The sequence below is a fragment of the Odocoileus virginianus genome, chromosome 19, assembly GCF_023699985.2.
Source record: "Odocoileus virginianus isolate 20LAN1187 ecotype Illinois chromosome 19, Ovbor_1.2, whole genome shotgun sequence".
In the NCBI taxonomy this organism is placed as follows: domain Eukaryota; kingdom Metazoa; phylum Chordata; class Mammalia; order Artiodactyla; family Cervidae; genus Odocoileus; species Odocoileus virginianus.
The window spans coordinates 10,285,404-10,311,255 of NC_069692.1; the positions used below are offsets into that span (position 1 = coordinate 10,285,404).

At 40.0% G+C, this 25,852-nt stretch overlaps 1 protein-coding gene across 3 annotated transcripts in view; it reads left to right on the forward strand.

The window, feature by feature from the left end:
* MTCL3 (MTCL family member 3) overlaps window positions 1-25,852 on the forward strand; it is a 64,045-nt gene that overhangs the window by 6,039 nt on the left and 32,154 nt on the right. For all 3 annotated transcript variants that reach the window (XM_070449845.1, XM_020878876.2, XM_070449844.1), the window contains exon 5: window positions 642-800. In XM_070449845.1, coding sequence (XP_070305946.1) covers window positions 642-800 — 159 coding nt within the window. The remainder of the gene's footprint in view (window positions 1-641; window positions 801-25,852) is intronic.

Here is a 25,852-nt window from a genome sequence, read left to right on the forward strand (position 1 = left end):
TTCACTGTCTGTGTCCTAAGCCACTGAACCAAACTACTTCACTTTTGTTCCAAACCCTAAAATTTCTGAGGTAATCTTAAAACAGGAGGCAAAAATGCACACACTAATTTTTTTAGCTTAATCTCAAAGGTTAAAATGTTTCATAAAACTAAGCACCTAGAATGATAGGGTCAAAATTCAAGACCCAGACTCTACTTGGGAAAATTTTATTTTCAGGTGATTTAAAATAAGTGATGATGGGGGCATCCAGAATTAGAAGAGATTTGTGAAATTTCTCTACACATGATAAAACACGATTGAACATTTATAACCATGATATCTTGTAGACGTTAAGGGAACAGAGTGTAGAACCAGACTACCTGGCTGCTTGTTAGTTCTGTCACCTTGAGCATATTACTTTACCTTGATGAGCCTGTTTTCCTCATCTATAAAATAGGAATAATACTCAAGCCTATTTTGTGGGATTGTGGTGGTGGTTAAATGGTTTATGTGTGTGAATGGCTTATATGTAAAGCATCTGGAAGGATGTCTGGCATATGGTAAAGACTATATACATATTGGCTCTAATACTTTTAATGTAACTAGCCCATTTATTGTATTGTCTTTAATTATATTTTACTGGTAAAAACACTTTAATTTAGGTTGCAAAGGATGTATCTGTGAGACTTCATCATGAATTGGAAAATGTGGAAGAAAAGCGAACAACAACGGAAGATGAAAATGAGAAACTGAGGCAACAGCTTATAGAAGTTGAGATAGCAAAGCAAGCATTACAGAATGAACTGGAAAAAATGAAGGAGGTTAGTAATTGATCATCTCATGGCATGTTGTGTATATTTAGCTCTTCATAGAGAGTGCCAAAGACCAATATGACTGTTAAAGTAATTCCATTTTTATGATTGTAGGACAGTTTGTTGTTCTCTCACCCAATATAGTAACAGATACAAGCTTTCATACTAATAAATAAGTAGCCAAGAAATAATTCTGATCTCTGCCCAGCTTTTGACTTGACATAGGTGAACTGTGACTGATGCTTTGTGTGTGTCATCTAAATGGATGTTAGTGGAATAAATTAACACAGCTATGCCAAACACAAAGGGTATCACAAGTATGAAGGATTAAGCCTTCAGTTAGTTGAGGGGAAGTGCTAATCCTGTGAGATTTCTACAGAGTTCATAGAACCACAGACTTTTAGGATGAAAAAGACCATCAAGGCCATTCATTCTGATCTAACTGTTGCTTGACTCCCCCTTATAACATAACCCCCAAATAGTCTAATGCTTAGAGGATCACCAGCACCTAGCCCTTAAGTTCTTCTCTGGTGGTTTAGGTGCTAAGTCATGTCCGACTCTTGCAAGCCCATGGACTGTAGCCTGCTAGGCAACTCTGTCCAAGGGTTTCTCCAGGCAGGAATACTGGAGTGGCTTGCCATTTCATAATTTTATCACAGCATAACTCTGTTTAAGATTTTCTTTCGGGTTGAAATTTATTTACTAGTAAGTTTAATACATTCATCTTAGTCCTACTCGTTCAAGTAGGAGAGTCAGAGTTCTCTTCCACATTCGCTACTAGAAGATTCCTAGCAAGTTTCCCCTGAATCTTCTCAAAGAACAAAATCAGTAATAAGAAAATAACTAGAGAGTAAAAGAAACAGAAAAGATGTATCAAGAAATAATTAGCTTTGTGATAAGTAACAATTTGAAATAAAATAGTATTTTTCCTTGAAAACTGCCTGAAAATGTACGGTGCAACTTGTGAAAAGCATTGTTGAAAATTAGCAAATTCACATGTGGTTCTCTGAACATGTAAATGAAAATCCTGATCTTTTCATAGACTAATTGAGATATTGCACTCGCCATTGCTTTGCTTATCTCGAAGTGGTATAAAAATGTAACTACACCCAGGTAAGTGCGTTCGCTCGATTGTGTCTGGCTCTTTGCGACCCCGTGGACTGTGGCCTTTCGGGCTCCTCTGTCTGTGGAATTCTCTGGGTGGAAATGCTAAAGTGAGTGGTCATTCCCTTCTCCAGGCGATCTTCCTGACTGAGGGATCGAACCTGGGTCTCCCTCATTGCAGGCAGATTCTTAACCATCTGAGCCACCAGGGAAAGCCCCGAGGGACCCAGAGTGAAGGAAAAACTGACATTCTTTTAACAAATGTACATCTCATTCCCTAGATGTTTACAGTGAAATTCCTTTGGAATGTACATGGTGTGTAGTATCTTCCCAATAAAACTTCTCATTCAGCTTTTACTAGGATTTCTTTTAGAAACAGAGGATGGATGGCAAAGATTAAATAACATAGAACCTCCTTTCCAAATAAAACCAAGACTTTAAGAAAAGCCCGAGTCTGTTTCGGGATTAAAACCCTTTAATTTTTCCTGCTCTGATATCATTCAAAGTGAGTTTTATTGGTGAGTGAATAGCTTCCATGAGGCAACCATTTTCCATACAGATCTCCAACTCCAAATCTAGTTAGCAGTGACCTCAACTTGACTCCAAATTTAACTGTACATGTCTAACCGCCAGGGCAGCTTCTCCAGCAAAACCAAGGTTGCCCTTATTTTGCTTTCTAAAGTAATGTGTATATTGAAAATGGTTCATGATGATGGTGATTATTATATTAATAAAGCTATTGCTCCCTGGGGGAAGTAAATGTAACTACAACATAACAATGAAAATATCAGTAGTCAAGAATATGTGGCAGGAATTTGTAGAAAACTGTATCGGTGGGATAAACTATTTTATGGTCAAAGTTTCTATTTGTTTTACATTATCGGGTAAACACTTTTAACATGACAAATTAGAGCAAAATCATTGTACTGATATGTGATTTTTAGCTAATACCTGAGGATGGCTGTGTGCTACAGTAGAGAAACTGGGAGCCACAGGGCTGTCTTCACCAATAACTAATCGGGTGACTTAAAAGCTCTCCAACTTCTACTTGCCTCAGTGTATTCAGTTGTAAAATGTTACTTTCAGTGATTTCAGTGACTAGGCAGCTATCATGCCTTTTATTGTGAAATCCAGGACATTGCCATTTAAGACTTCTTTTCTGAATTTGAGAGAGCAAATATTAATATAGGTATAAAGCTGTTTCTTTGATAATAATATACAGTTGAAGTTTGTGAAAAATGGACAGTTTGATTTCCAGAAAAATGGAAAGTTTGATTTCCTTTTTTAATTAAGGAAGTAGCTGGGACTGTCATAACAGAATACTACAGAGTGGCTTAAATATAGACATTTATTTTCTAAATAAATAGGTCCAAAAATTAAGGTGTTGGCAGGGCTGGTTTCTTCTGAGGGCTGTGAAGGAAGGATCTATTCCAGACCTCTCTCCTTGGCTCATAAATTGAATCTTCATGTAGACATGGCATTTACTTTGTCTGTGATCAAATTTCCCCTTCTTATAAGACACTGGTCAAAATAGATTAGGATCCACTGCAATGACTTTATTGAGGCTTGATTGTCTCAGTAAAGACCCTCTCCAAATAAGGTCACATTCTGAGATACTTGCTTGGGGTAAGATTTCAACATGTGAATTGGGGCAAGGGGTACAATCCAGCCCATAAGAGTAGCTATTAAATATCTTCTTGCTGCTGCTGCTGCTGCTGCGTCGCCTCAGTCATGTCCGACTCTGTGTGACCCCATAGATGGCAGCCCACCAGGCTCCCCCGTCCCTGGGATTCTCCAGGCAAGAACACTGGAGTGGGTGCCATTTCCTTCTCCAATGCATGAAAGTGGAAAGTGAAAGTGAAGTCGCTCAGTCATGTCCGACTCTTAGCGACCCCGTGGACTGCAGCCTACCAGGCTCCTCCGTCCATGGGATTTTTCAGCCAAGAGTACTGGTGTGGGGTGCCATCACCTTCTCCGAAATATCTTCTTAGGGACAAGCAAAAAGAAAGCCTGTTGTCACATACATTAGGCTCCATTCCTTATTCTGACCTCACTTGCATCCTTCCATTTTCCTTGTCTAGGCAATTAAAAATATCCAAGTCAAAACAAACTTCACTAATTACAAGGGATGAAAAAGAAATGCCTTGTGATTTGGTATTAAATGAATGTTTTTCAAGTGAATATCTGAAAAGTTGGGTTTAAGAATGGCATAAGAGCTTTCTGATTTTCATCCTGTGTCTGGGAAAGGGAAATATTCCTGTAAACTGACTGGCCATTAGCCAGAGAGATGGGACCTCTCCTGTCTTAAAAATCAAAATAATCCTACTGCCAAAAAAAAAAAAAAAAAAAAAAAAGACAGAAACCTGGGGATATCCTCATTGTAAAAATACATTTCATTGATTCTGTTTCCCATACTTTTTTCTTATAACCATTTCCTTCTTCAGAGCTCTAACTCTGAGTTGGGAAAATACTCTTGCTGCATTAGGCAGTGTGGGTCTATGTTCATGCCAAAAAGGAAATTCTCATGCACCTGGGAGGAATAAAAGCCAAACCCAACCTGGGTTCGATCCCTAGGTTGGGAAGATCCCCTGGAGAAGAGAATGGCAACCCACACCAGTGTTCTTGCCTGGAGAATCCCATGGACAGAGGAGCCTGGAGGGCTACAGTCCATGAATGAGGTCGCAAAAAGTTAGGCACAACCTAGCAAGTAACACTTTCACTTTCATCAGGACATCAGCTTTTAAAGTAACCTTTTATTTTTAAAATAGGCTCTAAAATAGCATTCAGTTTGGGAATTTGAGTGGTGGTAGGGAAAAGAAATGGAAATATAGAGGAAGGGAGAGAAAGCAGAAAAATATCTGAAGGATTCTAAATATTGTTGTAAAGAGAAAATGAAAAATATTCTGGCAGGAAAATTTTCTAGTCATATGAAGGTCAGTTGAGGTTGACCTTTATAGTGTTCAAAAGTATCAAAAATAGAAAAAGTAGTTTTAAAATATGTTTAGAAATCAGAAATGTTTCATTAAAATAAGATTTTTGTAATGGTGACTTTGTTAGCTTCTAAAAAGATAAATATAAAAACTGAGGTGCAGTCTTAACTGGCTTACTTTGTGTGGTAGAGGTCATGAGCTTGGAGCTGACTTGTCCCCCATCTGATTGCAACAACTTCAGTTAATTATCTGCTTTTTTGGGTGTAAAACAGAAACATTTTTCAAGTCCTTAGTGAGTGTTAATCACACAATTGTTATCCCTTTGTGGTGTCCTACCAGTGGAGTAAATAGAACCAGGCTAAGCTCTCCATTATGAAGAAAATGTACTAGTTATGGAGTAAAATCATAAAATGTCAAACAGAATATACTAGAGAGAAAGCAGTCTTCCAACTCACAGAGTCTGGTTTCTTGTTTGGAGTCATATAGATGCTGAACAGCACAGCTGGGATCAATAGGCCATCTGCCAGAGTTTGGAAACCATTTACTGAGAGTTTAACTGGCTTCGAGGGTGTTGACCAGTTCCTCTCGGGGTTGGTGGCTGTACAAGGTCCCATGCACCTGCTCACATCCATCTGCTTATCTTCTCCCCCTGAGAACACAGAGTAGGCGCCAGGGGTTAAGAAGAGCTGAGTAGAGGCAGGATGGAGATAATTAGCTGATTCTACTGTTACTCGTTGCCTGTATTAAAACAGCTGATGTTCTGCCAACTGCAAACAAGAGGGACCTCTCAGGATGCTGGCTTGAAGTCCTAATTGCATTCTCATCGCAACTATAAAACATTGATAGCAACTGGCAATATGCTTTCTTGCAGCAGAAAAATGCCTTTACCTTTATGTAACTTAGTAAAAATGCTTTTCTGTCTTTCAGCATCACAAACAGTGAGATAAGAGGTTTTTGTAAAAGTTATTTTATGGAACCAACAATCAACCTTTGGAATTCCAGGTTGGGTTACTGCGCCTATAGCACGAAGGGAGAATATAGAGGGGTCAGGGACTTCCCTGGTGGTCTAGTGGTTGAGACTCTGTTTCTGATGCAGAGGGTGCTGGTTCCATCCCTGGTTAGGGAAGTAAGATCCCACATGCCAGGCACTGTGGCAGGAAAAGAAAAAAAAAAAAAGAATATAGAGGAGGCTATGTACAGTATGGAGAAAACTCTGTGAGGGGTGAGTCTCTGCTACAGTTAAGTGAAGGTTACTGCCCTTCATGAAGTCTTACTTCCGTAGAAACCACCTTTATTTTCAAAGCTTTGAAAGCCCTGTGCTCTTGAGAATGAAGGGGTCTTCTTGTGTCACCCCTAAAGTCTGGAATTTGGAGAAGCATTGGTGACAGATATTTGAGAAATGAATGAACCAATAGAAGTTCTTTAGAGACCTTTTATCTTTAAAGATAAAAAAGGAGAAAAAGAGTAAATGAGATGATGATGATGAGAACTGTTTATTAGATCTTTTTAATTTCAGAGTCTGTACTCTTTGTATTGTCTCATCCCCAATCCCAACCCAAAAATCTTAAAATAAATTAATTTTCTTAATTTTTTCTGGCTATTGCTCTAGGGAGCTCTTAACTGGCCTATTGCAATAGCACAATCTGTCTTAGGACTTTTATTTTCTATCCACTTGGTTAATATATCCTATCTATTGCTGTGAACTTTCATTCTAGAATACAGCAGTAATTAGTCCTATAAATTTCAACAGTAGACTCTTTAAAAATTTTTATAGGGTACATAGAGATTATAGCTGTTTACTCAGACTCTCTGTACAGATAGAACACTTAGATAAACAAATGCTTTTCCTGCATGTTTATAGTTACCTACTTATTTTCTTATATAAGATAAAGAACTGATGGTAACCATGCTTAGTTTTGATTTGGCATGTTTAAGTTATAAGGTGCAAAAAGAAATTCTGAGTGATAAATCAGCAAAGAAACAGCCCTAAAGACGTTTAAGTGGGGAATTTCTTTGGCATCCAAGTTACTTACCCCTGGTCCTGGTAGTTAACTTATGGTCTGAAAAATGGAATAGTAGTCATTGATCTTTATGGTGAAATTACCATAAATATTTTGAAATGCATCAATTAAATACTATGACTGTAGTCACATCTTCTCAGAGGCCTTAGTTTGTTGAGTAACATAGGCAGGAATAAAAGAAACTAAAGTGAAAGCAAAGCCTAATGTGGCATCTAAGCATAGGAAAGCTTGTCTTCAGGGTTACCAATCGTTAGGTTTGTAAAGATGTATTAATTTACGAATTGTAAGCTTTGTTGGATTTTTAAAAAATGAAGTCACATTTGCAGTTGTATGCACTTTGAAGTGACTCCCAAGGCTCATTTGGTAAATGGCCCTTTTCTTTTACCCACATGCCAAGCTCTCAGTAAAAGCAAAGTGGTTCAAACAGATCAGAACATGCCTATTGGTGAGACATACTAATTTTTTATTATATGTTTCAAATTTATGTTTTTCTCCACATCAGCGGTACACACCCTGTATAATGGATCAAATTACAGTTCCTTTCTTGGCTGGAGTTTCGAACTTTATATTCTTGAAACAGTAAGGCACTGAACAGATGATGAATTCTTACAATAATGGACTAAGCCTCTGCCCCTTGAGTACACATGCAGTTCCCAAGGCTTCATAGGAATTTTTCAATAAATGTATGTTGAAACATTTATTGAAATGTTCAATAAATGTATGTTCTGTTTGCTGATGAACCATATCCGAGGGAACTAAGTCTCTACTCTGGACTCTGCCAGTTTAACAGAGGCTGTAGGGGCTTCCCTCATAGCTCAGTTGGGAAGGAATCCACCTGCAGTGCAGGAGACCCTGGTTCGATTCCTGGGTGGGGAAGATCCACTGGAGAAGGGACAGGCTAGCCACTCCAGTATTCTTGGGCTTCCCTTGTGGCTCAGCTGGTAAAGAATCCGCCTGCAATGTGGGAGACCTGTGTTCAGTCCCTGGGTTGGGAAGATCCCCTGGAGAAGGAAAAGGCTACGCACTCCAGTATTCTGGCCTGGAGAATTCCATGGACTGTAAAGTCCATGGGGTCGCAAAGAGTCAGACACAACTGAGTGACTTTCACTTTCACTGGGGCTCTAGACTGAACTTAGAGTGGCCTGAGCAGCTAACCTGTGTTTCAGTGCATTCATGGATTCATGTTACCTACACAGTTAGTGAAGAGTAGCTTGCTTGCCTGACTTCTGTATCTAACCTACCTTAAAAAGGGATTTGAGTGGTTCTCAGTCAGTTGAGTGACACTATTGTTGCTAAAGCTCAGGGCTGCTCATTGAAATAAAAGAGTTTAAAAATTTGGCCACAGAAGAATTCTGGGACCGTGAAGGAAAACTTAATCCATGGATGTACACTATTAATCTAAGTTCACTAGCAATCAAGGCAGGGAGAGAAATATTGGAAGAAATTCTCACCTAGCTGTGATCAGATGTAAAGGCAACCCCAGGCCTCATGTGAGATCTCTAGAGCAGCCATGAAGAAAATCACTTATAAACAGACTTTATATGTTGATGGATGGCAGCCAGTGGATGGATGAGCCTTTGTTACAATTGTTAGTTCTCATCTATACAATCAATAAATTAGGAATTTAAATTTTGCTGAAAATAAAGTTAAGACATTTTGTCATTAGCTGTGAATTTTAGGGTGATTTATTAAAGAAAACCTCATATGTCATGGAGTCTAGAACCTGGCTTTGCCTCATCTCTCATTTCCTATGATGCTTCTAAGTCGCTTCAGTCGCGTCCGACTCTGTGCGACCTCATAGATGGCAGCCCACCAGGCTCCCCCGTTCCTGGGATTCTCCAGGCAAGAACACTGGAGTGGGTTGCCGTTTCCTATTCCAACTCATTCCCTATAATGTTGAACAATAATTTGAAAGGTGTAGGCCTTAGTTTCTTTACTCATAAATGTAGAAATTAAACTGAATACTCTCAAGAAAAGTGTTATTTTTTCCTTGACAAAGTTATCTGTCTCTGTGTTCCCTGAAAGTTCTATTTGTGGTCAGGATGCCATTTCATTTCACTACTGTTATTTTATTACAGTAATTATTTTTTCATTTATACAATCAACAATATTTACTGAATAGTAATCTAGCACCTGCTATAATGTGGCCCTGGGTTCCATCCCTGGGTTGGGAAGATCCCCTGGAGGAGGGCATGGCAACCCACTCCGGTATTCTTGCCTGGAGAATCCCCATGGACAGAGGAGCCTGACAGGCTACAGTCCATGGGGTCGTAAAGAGTCAGACACGATTGAGCAATTAAGCACAGGGCAACACATAATGTAGCCATATAGATGCCCCTGGAGAAGGAAATGGCAACCCACTCCAGTGTTCTTGCCTGGAGAATTCCATGGACAGAGACTCCCCTGTCTACAGGCCACAGCCCACGGGGTTGCAAAGAGTTGGACACGACTAAGCGATGTGTTCACACTACACTCTTTGGATGCCACAGAGGCTACAGAGATGCAGATATCAGAATGTGGCGTTAAACTGAGAGTGTGCACTCCCTGAGGTCTCTGCTGAAGGGTGTTTAACCACAGAGACCTACAGTGCTCTCTCTGGTTGTTGCTACCGTTCAGCATCTAAGGAGCTGGTTTGCTGTGGAAATCAGAACTGAAGACGCGATGTGAGGGGCTAAGAACAAGTGAAGTTTTCTGAATAATCTCTTGTTGTTCAGTCGCTCAGTCGTGTCCAACTCTTTGCGATCCCATGAAATGCAGCACACCAGGCTTTCCTGTCCTTCGCCATCTCCCAGCGTTGGCTCACACTCATGTCCAGTGAGTCAATGATGCTCTCATCCTCTGTCACCCCTTTCTTCTCAGGAGGGCCCTCAGTCTTTCCCAGCACCAGGGTCTTTTCCAGTGAGTCAACCCTTCGCATCAGGTGGCCAAAGTATTGGAGCTTCAGCTTCAGCTTCAGCATCAGTCCTTCCAGTGAATATTCAGGGGTGATTTCCTTTAGGACGGACTAGTTTGATCTCCTTGCTGAGCCCCGCTCAGAGTATTCAATAGTTTTAGTGCACCAGTGGCCTCAGGAGGCCACTAAGATGCCATGGTAACTAAAGAATTCACCATCTTTTCCAATTAGTAATAAACCACAGTATTGAATGATAGCACCTGGATAGTTTTTAACTGTAATTCTCTGCAGTGAAATCTGCCCTGGAAGCCTGCCCGGTTCTCACCCTAAGTTGTGTGGCATGAGCTAATGAGTGCTGGTCATTAGTTAAACATCCAAATGTTTGTTTTATGCTACTATTGAAATAATATGAGACTTCTCTGATGCTTTTTTTTCTATTTATTTTTTTATTGAAAGATAATTGCTTTACAGAATTTTGTTGTTTTCTGTCGAACCTCAACATGAATCAGCCATAGGTATACATATACCCCCTCCCTTTTGAACCTCCCTCCCATCTCCCTCCCCACCCCACCCCTCTAGGTTGATACAAAGCCCTGTTTGAGTTTCCGGAGCCACACAGCAAATTCCCGTTGGCTATCTATTTTACATGTGGTGATGTAAGTTTCCATGTTACTCTTTACATACATCTCATCCTCTCCTCCCCTCTCCCCATGTCCATAAGTCTATTCTCTATGTCTTTTTCTCCATTGCTGCCCTGTAAATAAATTCTTCAGGACCATTTTTCTAGATTCCAAGTATGTGTATTAGAATATGATATTTATCTCTCTCTTTCTGACTCACTTCACTCTGTATAATAGGTTCTAGGTTCATCCACCTTGTCAGGACTGACTCAAATGTGTTCCTTTTAATGGCTGAGTAATATTCCATTGTGCATATGTACAACGACTTCTTTATCCACTCATCTGTTGATGGACATCTAGGTTGCTTCTGTGTTCTAGCTGTTAATGGGACACATGTGTCTCTATCAATTTTGGTTTTCTCAGAGTATATGCCTAGGAGTGGGATTGTTGGGTCATATGGTGGTTTTATTCTTAGTTTTTAAGGAATCTCCATACCGTCTTCCATAGTGGCTGTATCCATTTACATTCCCACCAACAATGCAAGAGTGTTCCCTTTTCTCCATACCCTCTCCAGCATTTATTGTTTGTAGACTTTTTGATGATGACCATTCTGACTGGTGTGAGATGATATCTCACTGTAGTTTTGATTTACATTTCTCTAATAATGAGTGATGTTGAGCATCTTTTCATGTGTTTGTTAGCCATCTGTGTGTCTTCTTTGGAGAAATGTCTGTTTAGGTCTTTTTCCCACTTTTTGATTGGGTTGTTTGTTTTTCTGGCATTGAGTTGTATGAGCTGCTTGTATATTTTGGAAATTAATCCTTTGTCAGTTGTTTCATTTGCTATTATTTTTTCCTGTTCTGAGGGTTGTCTTTTCACCTTGCTTATAGTTCCCTTTGCTGTGTTCTCTAATGCTTTTTAAAGGTGAAAGTCAATGTTTCCAGGTGTGAAATAATTATTTTGAGATGGCTTGTGTGTGTGTGTGTGTGTGTGTGTGTGTGTGTGTGTGTGACAAAAATCTCATGTAGAACCAGCCCTCATTTAACAATCTAGTCCGTTCCTTCCTCAGGGGTGTAGCTGTACCTGACTTCTCCTCTGGTGCATTAGGCTTTGAGATCTAAATTACCAACACTGTTCTCCACCAATGCCCTCTCCCCATGGCCACTCTTGGCTGCCTGAGAATGGCCCTGCCTCTAGCAGTGGCATAAAATGCATCTGTTCTCTGTCTCAGCCTTTTCCTTGAGCCTAGAATCCCCAAACTTTGATCTGACTTTAATTTAGCGAGTAGTTTTAAATATTTACTGAGTGTGTACATATAGTATGTATAAGGGAATAACAGTTAATGTCACCACGAGCGTAATCCCTGGACTCAAGTTATTTACTTTCTGTTGGAAAAGACAGTCTCTGACAGGTTTTATTTAACAGCAAAGTATTTCCATTCCTGTATTGAGTACTTTTGGGCTTCCCAGGTGATGCTAGTGGTAAAGAACCTGCCTTCCTATGCAGGAGACATAAGAGATGTGGGTTAACCCCTGGGTGGGGAAGATCCCCTGGAAGAGGGCATGGCAACCCACTCCAGTGTTCTTGCCTGGAGAATCCCCATGGACAGAGGAGCCTGGCAGGTTATAGTCAACAGGGTCACAAAGAGTGGGACTCGGCTAAAGCAACTCAGCATGCACACTGGTGTCCATTGTCTCAGTGTGGTGAGCACCGTGAAGACAGGGCCCCGCCTATTGTGATCACTGTCACACTCCATCCAGCTCAATGCCTGGCTTGTAGTCAGCTAGACTCTGTGCTTCTGTGATATTGTAACAACTGATATTTCATATTTCACTCGTCTGTAACTTTTTCCTGCACTAGAGTGTAAATTCCCTGAGGGTAAGGACTGAGTCTGTCTTAGTCACCATTGCATCCACAACAACCGGAAGTTGTTGACAACATTTGACAAGCAATAAATAATTTTTAATGAGAGGATGAATGGAAATTAGGAAAGGTGTTTCAGGCCCTCTTTAGCAGAGAGGACAGGAAACTGACTCACAATCAGGGCTCTTTCTATGGTTGCTGAGATTATACAAACAAAATGAGAAGGAAGTAGATGACTAACTCCAGCGCCACCCCACTTCCAGTGTTAGAGGTCTCTTGAGACTTTCCTGCCTCCTGGAAATTTCCAGGCCTCTACCTTGCTTCCTGCAAACCCCAATTATTCCCCAAAAGCAATTATTCCCCCTAGCAAGTCTTCCCTGAAACAAGATTTCATTGGCTTCTTGGAAGGGGAGATGAGGATGCGACGTTCAAACACAGGAGTCCGACACTGACATCCTGGGCATTGAATCTGCAGTTGAACTTCTGTGTTCTTTGGTGAGAAAGCGTGAACTGCAGATTTAGAGAATGGAAGAAGATTGCAGATCCTTTCACTCTCAAAGACTATCTGAATTTACTTTAAATGGTCAATGTTTGGGACAGTCAGTTCAGCAGTTATTTTGGGCTGGGAGATGTGGAAAATCACCCCAGGGCTGTACTTCTTCAATAGCCATCAGTGTTGAGTGCTAATTATAAGCCAGTCACTTTATGTGTCATTGTGTTAATAGTTTCATTTTAGAGATGAACACTTAATGCTCAGAAAACAGGCCAGGTCCGCATCAGTCCATCTACCTCCAAATCCATGTCTCCACTGGCCAGCTTGGCTTCACTGCAGAGTCTCAGGCTGACCCTTCCATCTTTTTCCTGACCCCACAAATGACCTATCCTCTATAGGGACCTCAGTACTTCTGGAATCTTCAAGGTCTGCATCTCCAGCACACATTTAGGGAATGCTCTGGGCAAGCATTGAGAGAATACTTTCAAGATGTCTATAAGAAAAATCTCTTTTATCTCACAGAAAAGGGAATCTTTGGAGAAAAAAAAACTAAGAACATAAAGCTAGAAAAATGTTTTCAGGTCTGTTGATCTGGCCTGTTCTTTTTACAGACTTAATACCTGTGCTCTTTCAGATAGATTTGTTAATGGCTGACTCTTGTTTAGTTGCTAAGTCATGTCTGTTTTGCGACCCCATAGTCTATAGCCCACCAAGCTCTTCTGTCCATGGGATTTCCCAGGCAAGAAAACTGGAGTGGGTTGCCGTTTCCTTCTCCAGGGGATCTTCTGAACCAGGTATCAAACCTGCGTCTCCTGAATTGGCAGGCAGATTCTTTACCACTGAGCTCCCAGGAAAGCCCAACTCTCAATTTAATCCTTTTAAAGGAAAAGAAGTATGTTCCCTGTCCAATCTTTTCACAAGGATAACAGGAGATAACATGTGAAAGTGCTTGAAAAACTGTTGGGTATGATGTAAACATCAGATTTTCTCATTGTTAATATAATAATAATAATAATAATAATAATAATAATAATAATATCACGTAGCTCTAGATTAGCTGATTAAGACAACTCCTAGGAAGAATTTTTAAGTCCATGTAGTTGAAATTTTAGGTCTTTCTAGGACTCCAGTTCTTTTATGTAGCCCTTTGAAACTCTTGCTTTCTCTTTTCCCATGAATGTCTGCTACTTTCTGAAGCTCCCTATGACATCTAACTTCACTATAAAACCATTCTGTCTGTGCGAGGCAGGAAACAGGAGGTATGTCCTTAGTCCTTGCTGCTTTGCCATCCGTTAGCTGACATTTGCCAAGGTTTAGGGGGGACCTGCTTACGATGAGGCTGCCCTGCCTGCCCCTGCAACCATCAACATCTGTCTGGATAAATGTTTCTCTCCTACCTCTGCTGCCCAGTGAACATTATTCTTAAAGAGAAGCATCTTAGCAGAGAGAAGAGGGCTGTTGTATTCAAGCGCAAGATACTTTTGATCATTTTGTAGCTTTTATTGACTCCACAGCTAACTTCTATGCTCTCTGAATTCGAGAACCATATTTCATTTAACTCACACATGCAGACTGTTAAACATGCAAAAACTATCAATAAATGCACAGGCAAGGGAAGACGTGTTTAAGACATTGACTGCTGTCAGAGCAGCCCAGCTTTAGCTCCTAAAATTAGAATTTACTCGGTTCCTTTGTTTTCCAGTACTTGTGTTACATTTGAGTAAATATAACATGCAATTTTACTGTATATTAGAAAATGTTTTCCAAATTGAAAATTCAGTCATATCTTGAATATTTTATACTTGATTGCATTTTAATGGAAATGCAGCCACTTATTTGATGTCTGTTCTAATTCCATTTTTACACTTAAGGGTCAGTTAAACTGATCTTTATCCAGATGGTAAGTGACATTTGAAGATGACATTTAAACATGTCATTTAGCTGCTCTCCTGACATTTTCCATTTTATACTTAAATATTTCACTTAATAAGGCCATTTATATTCAGCATGAGTCAACTCAGAAGTGCTTAAAATTAAAAATTCTAGTGTTCTATATTCGTTGTCTGGCTAGCTCAGTTATTTCTAATTTGTCTAGCCAGTTAATCATAGTGGTAAATAAAATTAACTACATTATTTTTTTCTTTCCTTCAAAAAGTAAGCATTCTTCAATTGGCCAAGAGCCTTGACTAATAGTAGAAATAATTAGACAGCCCAACTGATTATTGCATTCAAGTGCATAATGAGTGTCTAATATGTTGGTATGTGATTATATCCACTGCCTCTTTACACATGGAAGAAAGCATTTTCATAGAACTTCGTGAAATGGTAGCTGTCTGCTTGTATTTCAGAGAATCTTTTATATGAAAAGTATTGTCCTTCAAGGGTAAAATGCAATGATTGATTTCATTTCCTTAGAGATATGGCTAAATTAGAAAAATTATGTTCTATAATGAATCAGAAGATAACTTTTAAAAAACATGCTTTAAAGATATTTTTAAAGACATTTTAAATTCTGCTAGTGTTTTTTATTTTTCCTTTTATATCTGAATATACATTTTCTTTTTAATACATGTACAAGTTTCAGTTTTCACCATTACCAAAATCAGGAATGGAACACAGAATTAAGAATTCTTTTACTTAGTACAGTCTCTTGGATTATTTTCTATGCTGTGCTTAGTCACTCAGTCATGTCCAACTCTTCGTGACCCCATGGACTATATAGCCCGCCAGGCTCCTCTTTCCATGGGGATTCTCCAGGCAAGAATACTGGAGTGGGTTGCCATGCCCTCCTCCAGGGTAACTTCCCAACCTAGGAATCGAACCAGGGTCTCTCCCTTTGCAGGAGGATTCTTTACCTGCTGAGCCACCTACTGTCTCGTATTTGTTAATTTAAAATGGGATTATAGAATGAGATTGTTACTATTAAAGTATTCATTGTTGCAGTATCAAGTTTCAATTTAAAGCATATCTTTGCTTCCTGTGTAATTATATAGTCACAGAAACAATTCTGTATATTCAATTTCAGTACTTATTGTCAATGATTTTAAACCACAACTATGTTTCTGAGACCTCAACTGTAAATCATCTTAAGTTGATTAGATAATGCTCTTGACTTTTTTTTTTCAAGGAAAGTTTGTAGATGCTTTCTTTTCTGAGACTTTGCACTTCTGAAAATAGCATTTGCTCGACTTCACGTAGGAATGGCAGAATTAAATTTTTAAGTCGATATTTTTTTCCACGTTATGTGTGAATTTTTTTCACATTCATATTACATATTTTGTTCCATTAGCTTCTTTCATTTGTCTTGCAATGGAGAAGTGTGAGATTGATCTTGATTTTGATTCCTTTGTGTATCAAATTGCTTTCTCTTTGTCTGTTTCTGGGTATTTTTTCTTTACCCTTTGTATCAATCAGTGTGCTTCAGTAGGAAATAAAATTTGCCCTAGATGGCGCAAATGAATAGGATTACTCACAGTGGTGTGGGTGGGAGTAGGAGATAAGAGACACGGGTGGGGAAGATCCCCTGGAGGAGGAAATGGCAACCCAGTCCAGTATTCTTACCTGGAAAATCCAATGGACAGAGGAGCCTGACAGGTTACAGTCCTTGGGGTGGCAAAGAGTCCAACACAGCTGAGTGACTGAGCATGCACGCATTCTTAATTTAAGCTGGCTAGGCATTCAGACAGAGGATGAGATGGCTGGATGGCATCACCGACTTGATGGGCATGAGTTTGAGTAAACTCCGGGAGTTGGTGATGGACAGGGAGGCCTGGCGTGCTGCGATTCATGGGGTCGCAAAGAGTCGGACATGACTGAGCGACTGAACTGAACTGAACTGAGGCATTCAGAAAAGACTAGCAACTCTTGGAAACCATCAACACCTCTAGAGATAGGCTCATCAGTGGGGGAAGGTTGCAATTTAACACCATCCTCACCAACATTTATTTTCTATCTTTTTTATTATAGCTATTTTATTAAACAAGAACATTGAACATGAGATTTAGGTGTCTAAATTCATCTTTTTGCATGTGGAGTTCCAATTGCACCAGACCTGTTCATGGGAAAAACTATCCTCTACCTGTTGAAATGTCTTCGTCCCATTTACTTTCAACTCTTTTTCTAATTTTTATTTCTTTTGAAAAAACTGTTATCACTGAATAGCAAACTTTCTTTTTATATTCCATCATGGCTCAAGACACTGTGTAACTTTCCCTGAGTCCCTCTCACTGCCAGTACTCAGATCCAAAGCGGTGGTGCAACTTGATTTTCACAACTCCAAACCCACTTTCTGGCAGCCAGTAGACATTTCATTATTACAAGGAGTGACCAGTATGAGAGTAAAGTAAGTAAGTGTAAGTATCAGTTGCTCGGTCATGTCTGACTTTGCAACCCCATGGACTGCAGTTCACCACTCTGCTCTGTCCATGGAATGGAAAGAATACTGGAGTGGGTGGGTAGACATCCCATTCTTGAGAAGATCTTCCCTTGTGGCTCAGTGGTAAGGAATCTGCCTGCAGTGCAGGAGCTGCAGTAGACGTGGGTTCGATCCTTGGTTCGGAAAGATCCTCTGGAAGAGGGCATGGCAACCCTCTCGAATATTCTTGCCTGGAGAATCCCATGGACAGAGGAGCCTGGTCGGTTACAGTCTATAGGATCTCAAAGAGCTGGACATAACTGAAGTGACTTAGCATGCACAGTAGACATTCATCTTTTTGGCCTATTCCAAAAGAATATAAGAAATAAAAATATTTTCACATTATTTCAACTGCATCTCTTAGTAAATATCTATTATACTCAAATAAAAGAATATGTAGGCAGAACCTTCTTGTAGCTATCAAGAAAAATGCAGGTAAGGAAAGAATAAAAAATTGTTAATATCCTAGAGTAATAAACCCAAATTAATAATGAAACAATATGAATAAATGTGATCTTACTATTTGATTTTTAAAAATTTCTACAAATACAAAAAAAGAGAAATATATTCATAGCTATTTACACAAAGAAAAGTTTAGGGAGTTAAGCTGACCATAAACTAGATATGAAATCATGTCATATGATGAAGAACTGGGCAGTATATGGGGCTTCCCTGGTGGTTCAGGCCGTAAAGAATCTGCCTGCAGTGCAGGAGATCCAGGTTGGATCCCTGGGTCAGGAAGATCCCCTGGAGAAGCGAATGGCAACCCACTCTGATATTCTTGCCTGGAGAATCGCATGGACAGAGGAGGCTGGCAGGCTGCAATCCATAGGGTCGCAGAGTCGGACATGACTGAGCAACTAGCACACTTTGGGCAGTATATGGCTTCCCAGGTGGCGCTAGTGGTAGAGAATCCACCTACCAGTGCAGGAGATAGAAGAGACATGGTTCGATCCTGGGTCAGGAAAATTCCCTGAAGGAGGGCAAGGCAACCCACTCCAGTATTCTTGCCTGGAGAATCCCATGGATACAGGAGCCTGACAGGCTACAGTCCACAGGGTCTGAAAGGGTCAGACATGACTGAAGTGACTTAACATGCATGCCTGAGCAGTATATCCAACCTGGAGAAGAAAATACTTGAGAGATGATCACTTTCTTCTAAGTGAAAGGATATAGTATAGAAGATAAAGTGGATTTATTTTTTGAATTGCTTTAAGTGATTTCTACTTTAATTAGATTTGAGATAAAAATAAAGATATTTTATCCATTAGAGTCATTTGTGAAGGGATTGTATTGCCTTCTATAGAAGCAAACTACTAGAAAAGTACAGGCAGGGTCTAGGTTGAGTTTCTTGGGCTTCTTCCACATATGTGACCTTAGCATTCCAGGGCAGACTTTGAACTTTTCTCTGTTACTAGGGTCAAACAGATTATATGAATGAGTGAAGTTATCTGTGTTAAGAGTGATCGGACTAACTGGATATTGTTTGTATGTCTCGATATTTGGTCCCAGCCCATGTTTCCCCCTCCATAATCAAGGCCCAACTTTACCAGGTCTTCTAATTTTTCAACTGAAACTGGAAATCTTCATTTTTAAAATGGAAACTGTCCACATTTAAAATTTTAGCAACTAACTCCAAAATTTTTAAAGCACAATTGTGGGCTATCACTTTTTTAATCTCCTCCAGGAATTACCCTAGAACCTTGCTTCTACTCCCCTGAAGTGCATTTCAGGAATTGCTGAATACTCTGACCTTTGAAGTGGTTCCCTGGTGGCTCAGATGGTAAAGAATCTGCCTGCAATGCAGGAGACCTGGGTTCGATCCCTGGGTCAGTAATATCCCCTGAAGAAGGCAATGGCAACCCATTCCAGTATTCTTGCATGGAGAATCCAATGGACAGAGGAGCCTGGCTGGCTATAGGCCATGGGGTCGCAAAGAGGTGGGACATGACTGAGTGACTAAACACAACACACACTGACCTTTGAAATTTTATCACAAAGTATCTAAATGCGTGATTGTGTAAAGAACAATTTTAAAGCACCTATGCAATACCACCCTTAGCATCCTGTCATCTTAATGGTACTTCAAGCATGTTTCTTACAAGACTCTAAAGTTGATACAAAATGATGTTAAAATCAAACTACATTAAGTAGAAGCTGGTTGATACACAATATAAAAACTGGAAAAATCATTATTTTAATTTGCAAATGCTGGCTGAAATTTTTTTCTTTGCCCTATTAGAGAGAAAAGCAGTAAGAAACTGCTTCCACTGCCCAGCCATAATTTTCTAAATGAATTTTAATTGCTAAATGCAGTGGTGCTTAGAATTCAATTCATTAACAAGAGCAATTTAGAAGGGAATATAAATCTCTGCATTTGCTGATGACTTTCAGAGCTTAGTTATCATACATTTACAGTGGATCAAGTATCTAAGACATAAAATAATTTTTTAATGATTATTATTTCAAAAGTCATTAACCAGGCTCTCAGGTTTGAGAAAAAGTCTCAAATGAGAAAGCTTCCAGTCCTGTATCTGTTTGATTGTGTGGGACTTTCTTAGGCCTTTTTAAGGTATACCTGTCCAAGTATAATATGGGATATGTGTATCAGAGAATACTAATCAATACTATTATCATGTTGACCTTGCTTTTTTAATGCAAGGTGATCTAGCTTTGAGATCAGTTTATTGCTGTATTGATAACTTGGAAGACCCTCTCAGAACCTATACCTTGCATTAAAGAGGATTTCTTCAATGATGTATGAGATTTTAGTACCAGAAAATCTCTCACCAGTAGCCTTGAGCCCCTTGAATGTCCTCAAGTAGCTTAGAGAATATAGACACTAATTCTCCCTAAGGATCTGGGAGATAGTTTTGATCATATGATAGTTTGATCATATGATCATAGACAGAACAATAGAAGACAGGCAATTACTGACTCCAAACTTAACCTTTTTAAAAGGATGTTTTTCACAGAGGTTGTATAAGCCCCCACTATTACAGTATTATCTCGTTTCCTCCCATTTTCGTTTCGTCTAATTCTGTAGTAAGCACATCCCATTAATAAGAGAAACATTTGTTTTTCTTTTTTTTGCCTTCTGATAGCCCATGGTCCTTCAGATCTTCTGAATTTTCTGGAATCGAGTTCAGTATTTTGCTTTTCAAGTTTCTGGTTTACATAAATTTCACTGTGCTGATTATGGAAAGTGGGTTCCAATCTAACAACATTTAAGCACTAATAACAAGCAATATGCTAGGAAGGGAGCAGAAGAGATCTAAAGTGATGATGATTGGCAACAAAGAATGATTTTTATAAAAGGAAAGACTCTATGCAAATCTAGAGCCATTCAAAGCCATGTGGCCCTGAGGAGATAATCCCGATTCCCATATAGGCAAAGGTTCAAATGTTTTCCTTTTCACTGGTGGTGCGGTTTGACAGCATGTTCTGCAAAGCTCATGCATTGATGTTCCTTGGCAATAAAGAATTTGTACTCCTCAACAGCCAATCTGACCTCTGCTGTAGATATCTACAGCAGCACAAAGGGAGAAGGATGGAGCCAAGGAAAGGAAAATTCGTTGGATTATTTTATTTAAAAAAACAAACAGTAGATAACTAAATAGATAGCTATTGAGAACCTACTGCCTAGCACAGGGATCTCTGCTCAGCGCTCTGTGGTGACCTCAATGGGAAGGAAATCTCAAAAAGAGGGGATACATGTGTGCATGTATGGATATATGCACAACTGATCTACTTTTCTGTACAACAAAAACTAACACAACATTGTAAAGCAACTATACGCCAATAAAAATGTTAAAAATTAAAAGAAAAGCTTAAAATAGCAAAGAACGTGCATGATCCCATGATCCTAGCTATTTCAATTTGGCTTTGGTTTGAAGTAGTTAGAGCAGAAAGCTAACATTTCCAGCTTTTAAAAGTGTTTATTTAGGCATTCACTGGAGGTAAGGAAAAAATAAGTTTGGAAGCCTCATAACTTAGAAGATAAGAATGGGGCCTGGGCTTATGGGACAAAAGAAAATAAGTAACCTTCTGACAGAAGAGGGTAGATTCATTCTTGCAGATGTGGGGCTCTGCCTCTATGACATACACTTATGTATGCCAGATACACCTCTCCGCTGTGACATGTACCTCTGTGATAATATTCAGAAGATCACCATGTTCCCCAAGAATGAAAAATTCCATTTTTTATTTATTGTTTTTTTCTGGGAACAAATCTCAGATTTAAATTGTTGATTAGCTTTGTTTCCCAAACCTTCCAAAGTTTTTTCTCAGAATTTATTAATTTCTTTTTCTCTCTTCTCTATTCTATTCTTTCCTAAATTCTGGCCTTTGAAAATAGCAAGCAGTAGAAGTTTGGGAAATCTAGTCCTTAAAATACAATTGAGAATTTTCTCAGTACAACTTTCCTTGAATTTTTTTATGTTTCAACTCTGTATGTTGACTTAATTAGGATGTCTTGCAACATTTTCTTTCTTGCCTTGCCTAAGAAGACTATAGAAACAAAAGGACAAATAAAATTGGCAGATATAAATTAGAAACCTGGATCCAGGGAAGCACTGCAAAGATATGTACATCATTTCTGTAAAAAGAAGAATAAAAACTAAGTTCAAATAGAAGGAGTGTTTCAAAAACATGCTGAGCCAGACCCTGTATTAAGCTTGACTGTTCGAATGAACGTTATTAGCATTTAACTTGTATCATACCTTTGGTGCTAATTAAACACCTTCTTTTATTAAAAGAAGCATCTTAAGAGAAGTATCTGCATTTTTTTTTCCATTTATTTTTATTAGTTGGAGGCTAATTACTTTACATCATTACAGTAGTTTTTGTCATACATTGAAATGAATTAGCCATGGATTTACATGTATTCCCCATCCCAGTCACCCCTCCCACCTCCCTCTCCACCCGATCCCTCTGGGGCTTCCCAGTCCACCAGGCTCGAGCACTTGTCTCATGCACCCAACCTGGGCTGGTGATCTGTTTCACCCTAGATAATATACATGTTTCAATGCTGTTCTCTTGAAACATCCCACCCTCGCCTTCTCCCGTATCTGCATTTTAAAACTGGAAGGTGAGCTTTTATGATAACTTATTTAAAGCTCAGTTTTATTAAAAAATATATGTTATGGACTCAAAATACTGACACAAGTAGGGGGAAGGTAAGAACAAAAGAAGTATATTGAGTTTTATTTTTTCCTATGTTTTTCAACCCTCCCTTCAACTTTATATGTCTTTTGCTTTTCTGGGGTTTGAATAAAGGATTTTTTTCTTTAAACGTAACTGAATTGTTTTTCAGTCTCAATGGTGAAAAACGTTTGGTAAATGAAATAGCTTTTTATATGCAACAAACTATCACAAAACTTAGTGGCATTAAACAACCATCATTTATTTATTTGCCTAATTATTTTGCTCTCTGTATAGATTATTCTGGTCTCCGTTGGGTCTCTGAACATATCTGTGGTCAGCTGCCAGTCAATTGGAGGTTCTGCTTCTGGGAGTTGGCTGGATATTGACTAGGACCATGGAAAATAACTGGGCCACGTGACTCTTTCCATCTACCACATTATCCCAGACTGTCATGTGGGACAGCATGATCCCAAGAGAAAAAGAGCAGGAGTGAGCAAGATCTCTTGAGGGCAGAGTCAGAATTAGCTTGTCATCTTTTCTACCACATTTTACTCCTACCATACTTTATTGGTCAAAGCAGGTCACAAGGCCAACCTGGTTTGAAGAGGTACAGAAAAAGACTCTGCCTCTTAATGGGGACACATTGCAAATGGGCTGTCTCCTGGGAGGTGAAAAATACAGTCAGCTTTGCGAACGTTTTTACTGTGGAAAGCCTTCATCACTAATAAAGTCTTAGATCTGATGTATAAGAGACACTGGTTGGAGCCCAAAGGTAGGTTCCTTTATGCCTGTCATTTCCAGGCTATGTTTGTAAAACCCTGGTGAATTATATTACATGGGCACCAACTTAGTTCACATCAGGATTACCACATTGCTGTTTACCCAAGGCTAGGGCAAGTGAAAGAGTCTGGAGAATCATTAACTTGGTTCCTTGCATGACTGAAGGCAAAGGTCATTTAAAAAAACAATTCGGGGACTTCCCTGGCTGTCCGGGGGTTAAGATTCCATCCTTCCACTGCAGGGACATGCAGATTGGATCCATGACCAGGAACAAAGATCCTTCAGGGCATGCCACATGGCCAAAAAAAAAAAAAAGAATGGAATTTGGAGAAGAGTGTCAAGAGTCCTCTGGGGACTTAAGGGCCAGGGATAGAAAAGAAATTGTTGAAAAGGTGCTGATAAGTAGAAGCCATAAAGGCAGATAGGCCATTAAAGTGTTGGGACCAAATAATCTTTACAAAATAATTTCAAGACCTAGAATCTTAGTTTATCACACTGGAAAAATGAATTGGTAAAAAAAATTTTTTAGAAGTATTAGAACAGAACAAAGGTGTATCATATGTCCCATTTTAAATACTTTTCAGCTCATAGATATTTTTGCTCTTCAGTCTCTTTTTGAAAAAGTAGGGACATTTTGCTTTTCTAAGCTTTGTTCTTTTTCTTTTTTTATTATTTATTGTTTACTTTTTGGCTGTGCTGGGTCTTCTGTTCTGCTTGGGCTTTTCTCTAGTTGCAGTGCGTGGGCTTCTCACTGTGGCGGCTTCTCCTGTTGTGGAGCACAGTCTCTAGGGCTTCAGTATTTGGGGCATGTTGGTGCAATAGTTGAGATTCCTGGGCTCTAGTGCACAGGCTCAGTAGTTGTAGCACATGGGCTTAGGTGCTCCGAACATACGGCATCTTCCTGGACCAGGAATCAAGCCCATGTCTCTTAGATTGATAGCTCCTTTATCACTGATCAACCAGGGAAGCCCTGCTAAGCTTTAAACGGCGTTTTTTAAGTGAACTTTTATTATTTTGTTTTAACCTGCGAACTTCTTGATAGTGTGCGTTCTCAGTGGCTAAGTTGTATCTGACTCTTTGCGACCCCATGGACTGTAGCCCGCCAGGCTCCTCTGTCCATGGGATTTCCCAGGCAAGAATACTGGAGTGGGTAGCCATTCCCTTCTCCAGGGGATCTTCCCGACCCAGGGATTGAACCCGAGTCTCCTCTGTTACAGGTGGGTTCTTTACTGCTGAGCCACCAGAGAAGCCCCAGAAAGCTTGGGACCCTGCCTCATTTGTTTAGGGGAGAGCGCGGAGGATGTGGTCCTGGGCAAGATCTCTGGGTACTCTCACCTGCCTCTCCTCTGCCAGGTGTCAAGGATGCAGCACAAGGGAGGGAGGAGGGCTTCTCGGGCCCAGAGCCACACCTGTTTCCTTCCAAAATGGGTCGCTGTAACAAAATACCACAGGCTGGTTAGCTTGGTTAGCTTATAAAAAGCAGAAATTTATTTCTCAGAGTTTGGGATGCTGGAAGTCCAAGATCAGGGTGGCCGCATGACCAGGTGAGAGCCCTCTTCCAGGTCACAAACCTGGAACAAACACTCACATGGTTGAAGAGGCTCGAGAACTCTGCAGGGTCTCTTTTCGGTCTGCATTTGTCCTTGTGCATGCTCAGTCATGTCCAACCCTTTTGCAAGCCCATGGACTGCAGCCCACCAGGCTTCTCTGTCCATGGAATTCTCCAGGCAAGATCACTGGAGTTGGTTGCCATTTCCTCTGCGAGGGGATCTTCCCAACCCAGGGATCAAACCCAGGTCTCTTGTGTCTCCTGCATTGGCAAGCGGATTCTTTACCACTGAGCTACCTGGGAAGCCTGGAGTCTCTTTAATAAGGGCACTAATCCCACCCTTGAAGGCTCCATCTTCATGATCTGGGCACCTCCCAAAGGTCCCACCTCCTGTCACCACTATCTTAGGCTTTAGGATTTCAAGATAGGAATTTTGAGGAGACACAAACATTCAGACTGCAACAGAGCCAGACTTCCTGCCGCTTTCTGTTTTCCTCTAGATTTTAGTCAGAAATCCTCGTGCCTCACTTCCAATGTTGCTCTGAAGTCACAAGCATTTGCAGGATGACTGTGAGAACCAATGGGTGTATATGTCACTTCTGCCCACTCCTATGTTGAAAATAGGAAAATGCATTGCTCCTGTGTGATCTCTGTAGACCCCAAACCCATGCAGCTGCAGCCATGATGTAATAGCATGCAGAAGGATATGCCCAGAAATAATATAACTCGGTACTTTAATTCTTTTGGAGTAGCAGTGGGATGTAATGTATTTGTTCAGAGCAAGAGTTGTGAGCTGGATAATGTACATCCTGGCTCTAACATAAGCTGAGAGATTTATCTCTTATTTGCTTCAGATGATGGTGGCAAATTCCTAAGATTGGTAAGATTAAATGAGTGGGAACATATCAAGTGTTAGGAGAAGTATGTGGCATACGTTTAGTGCTCCATAAATCCTATATTGGGTTTCCCTTGTGGCTCAGATGGTAAAGAATCTGCCTGCAGTGCAAAAGACCTGGGTTCAATCCCTGGGACAGGAAGATCCCCTGGAGAAGGGAATGACAACCCACTCTGGTATTCCTGCCTGGAAAATTCCATGGACAGAGGAGCCTGGTGGGCGGCAGTCCATGGGGTCGCAAAGTGTAGGACTCCACTGAGTAACTAACACACACACAGATCCTATAGTAATACACTTATGGTTTCCTTCTTAATTTAATTGCTATACAAATGGACCTCTCTTTAATTTTATTAA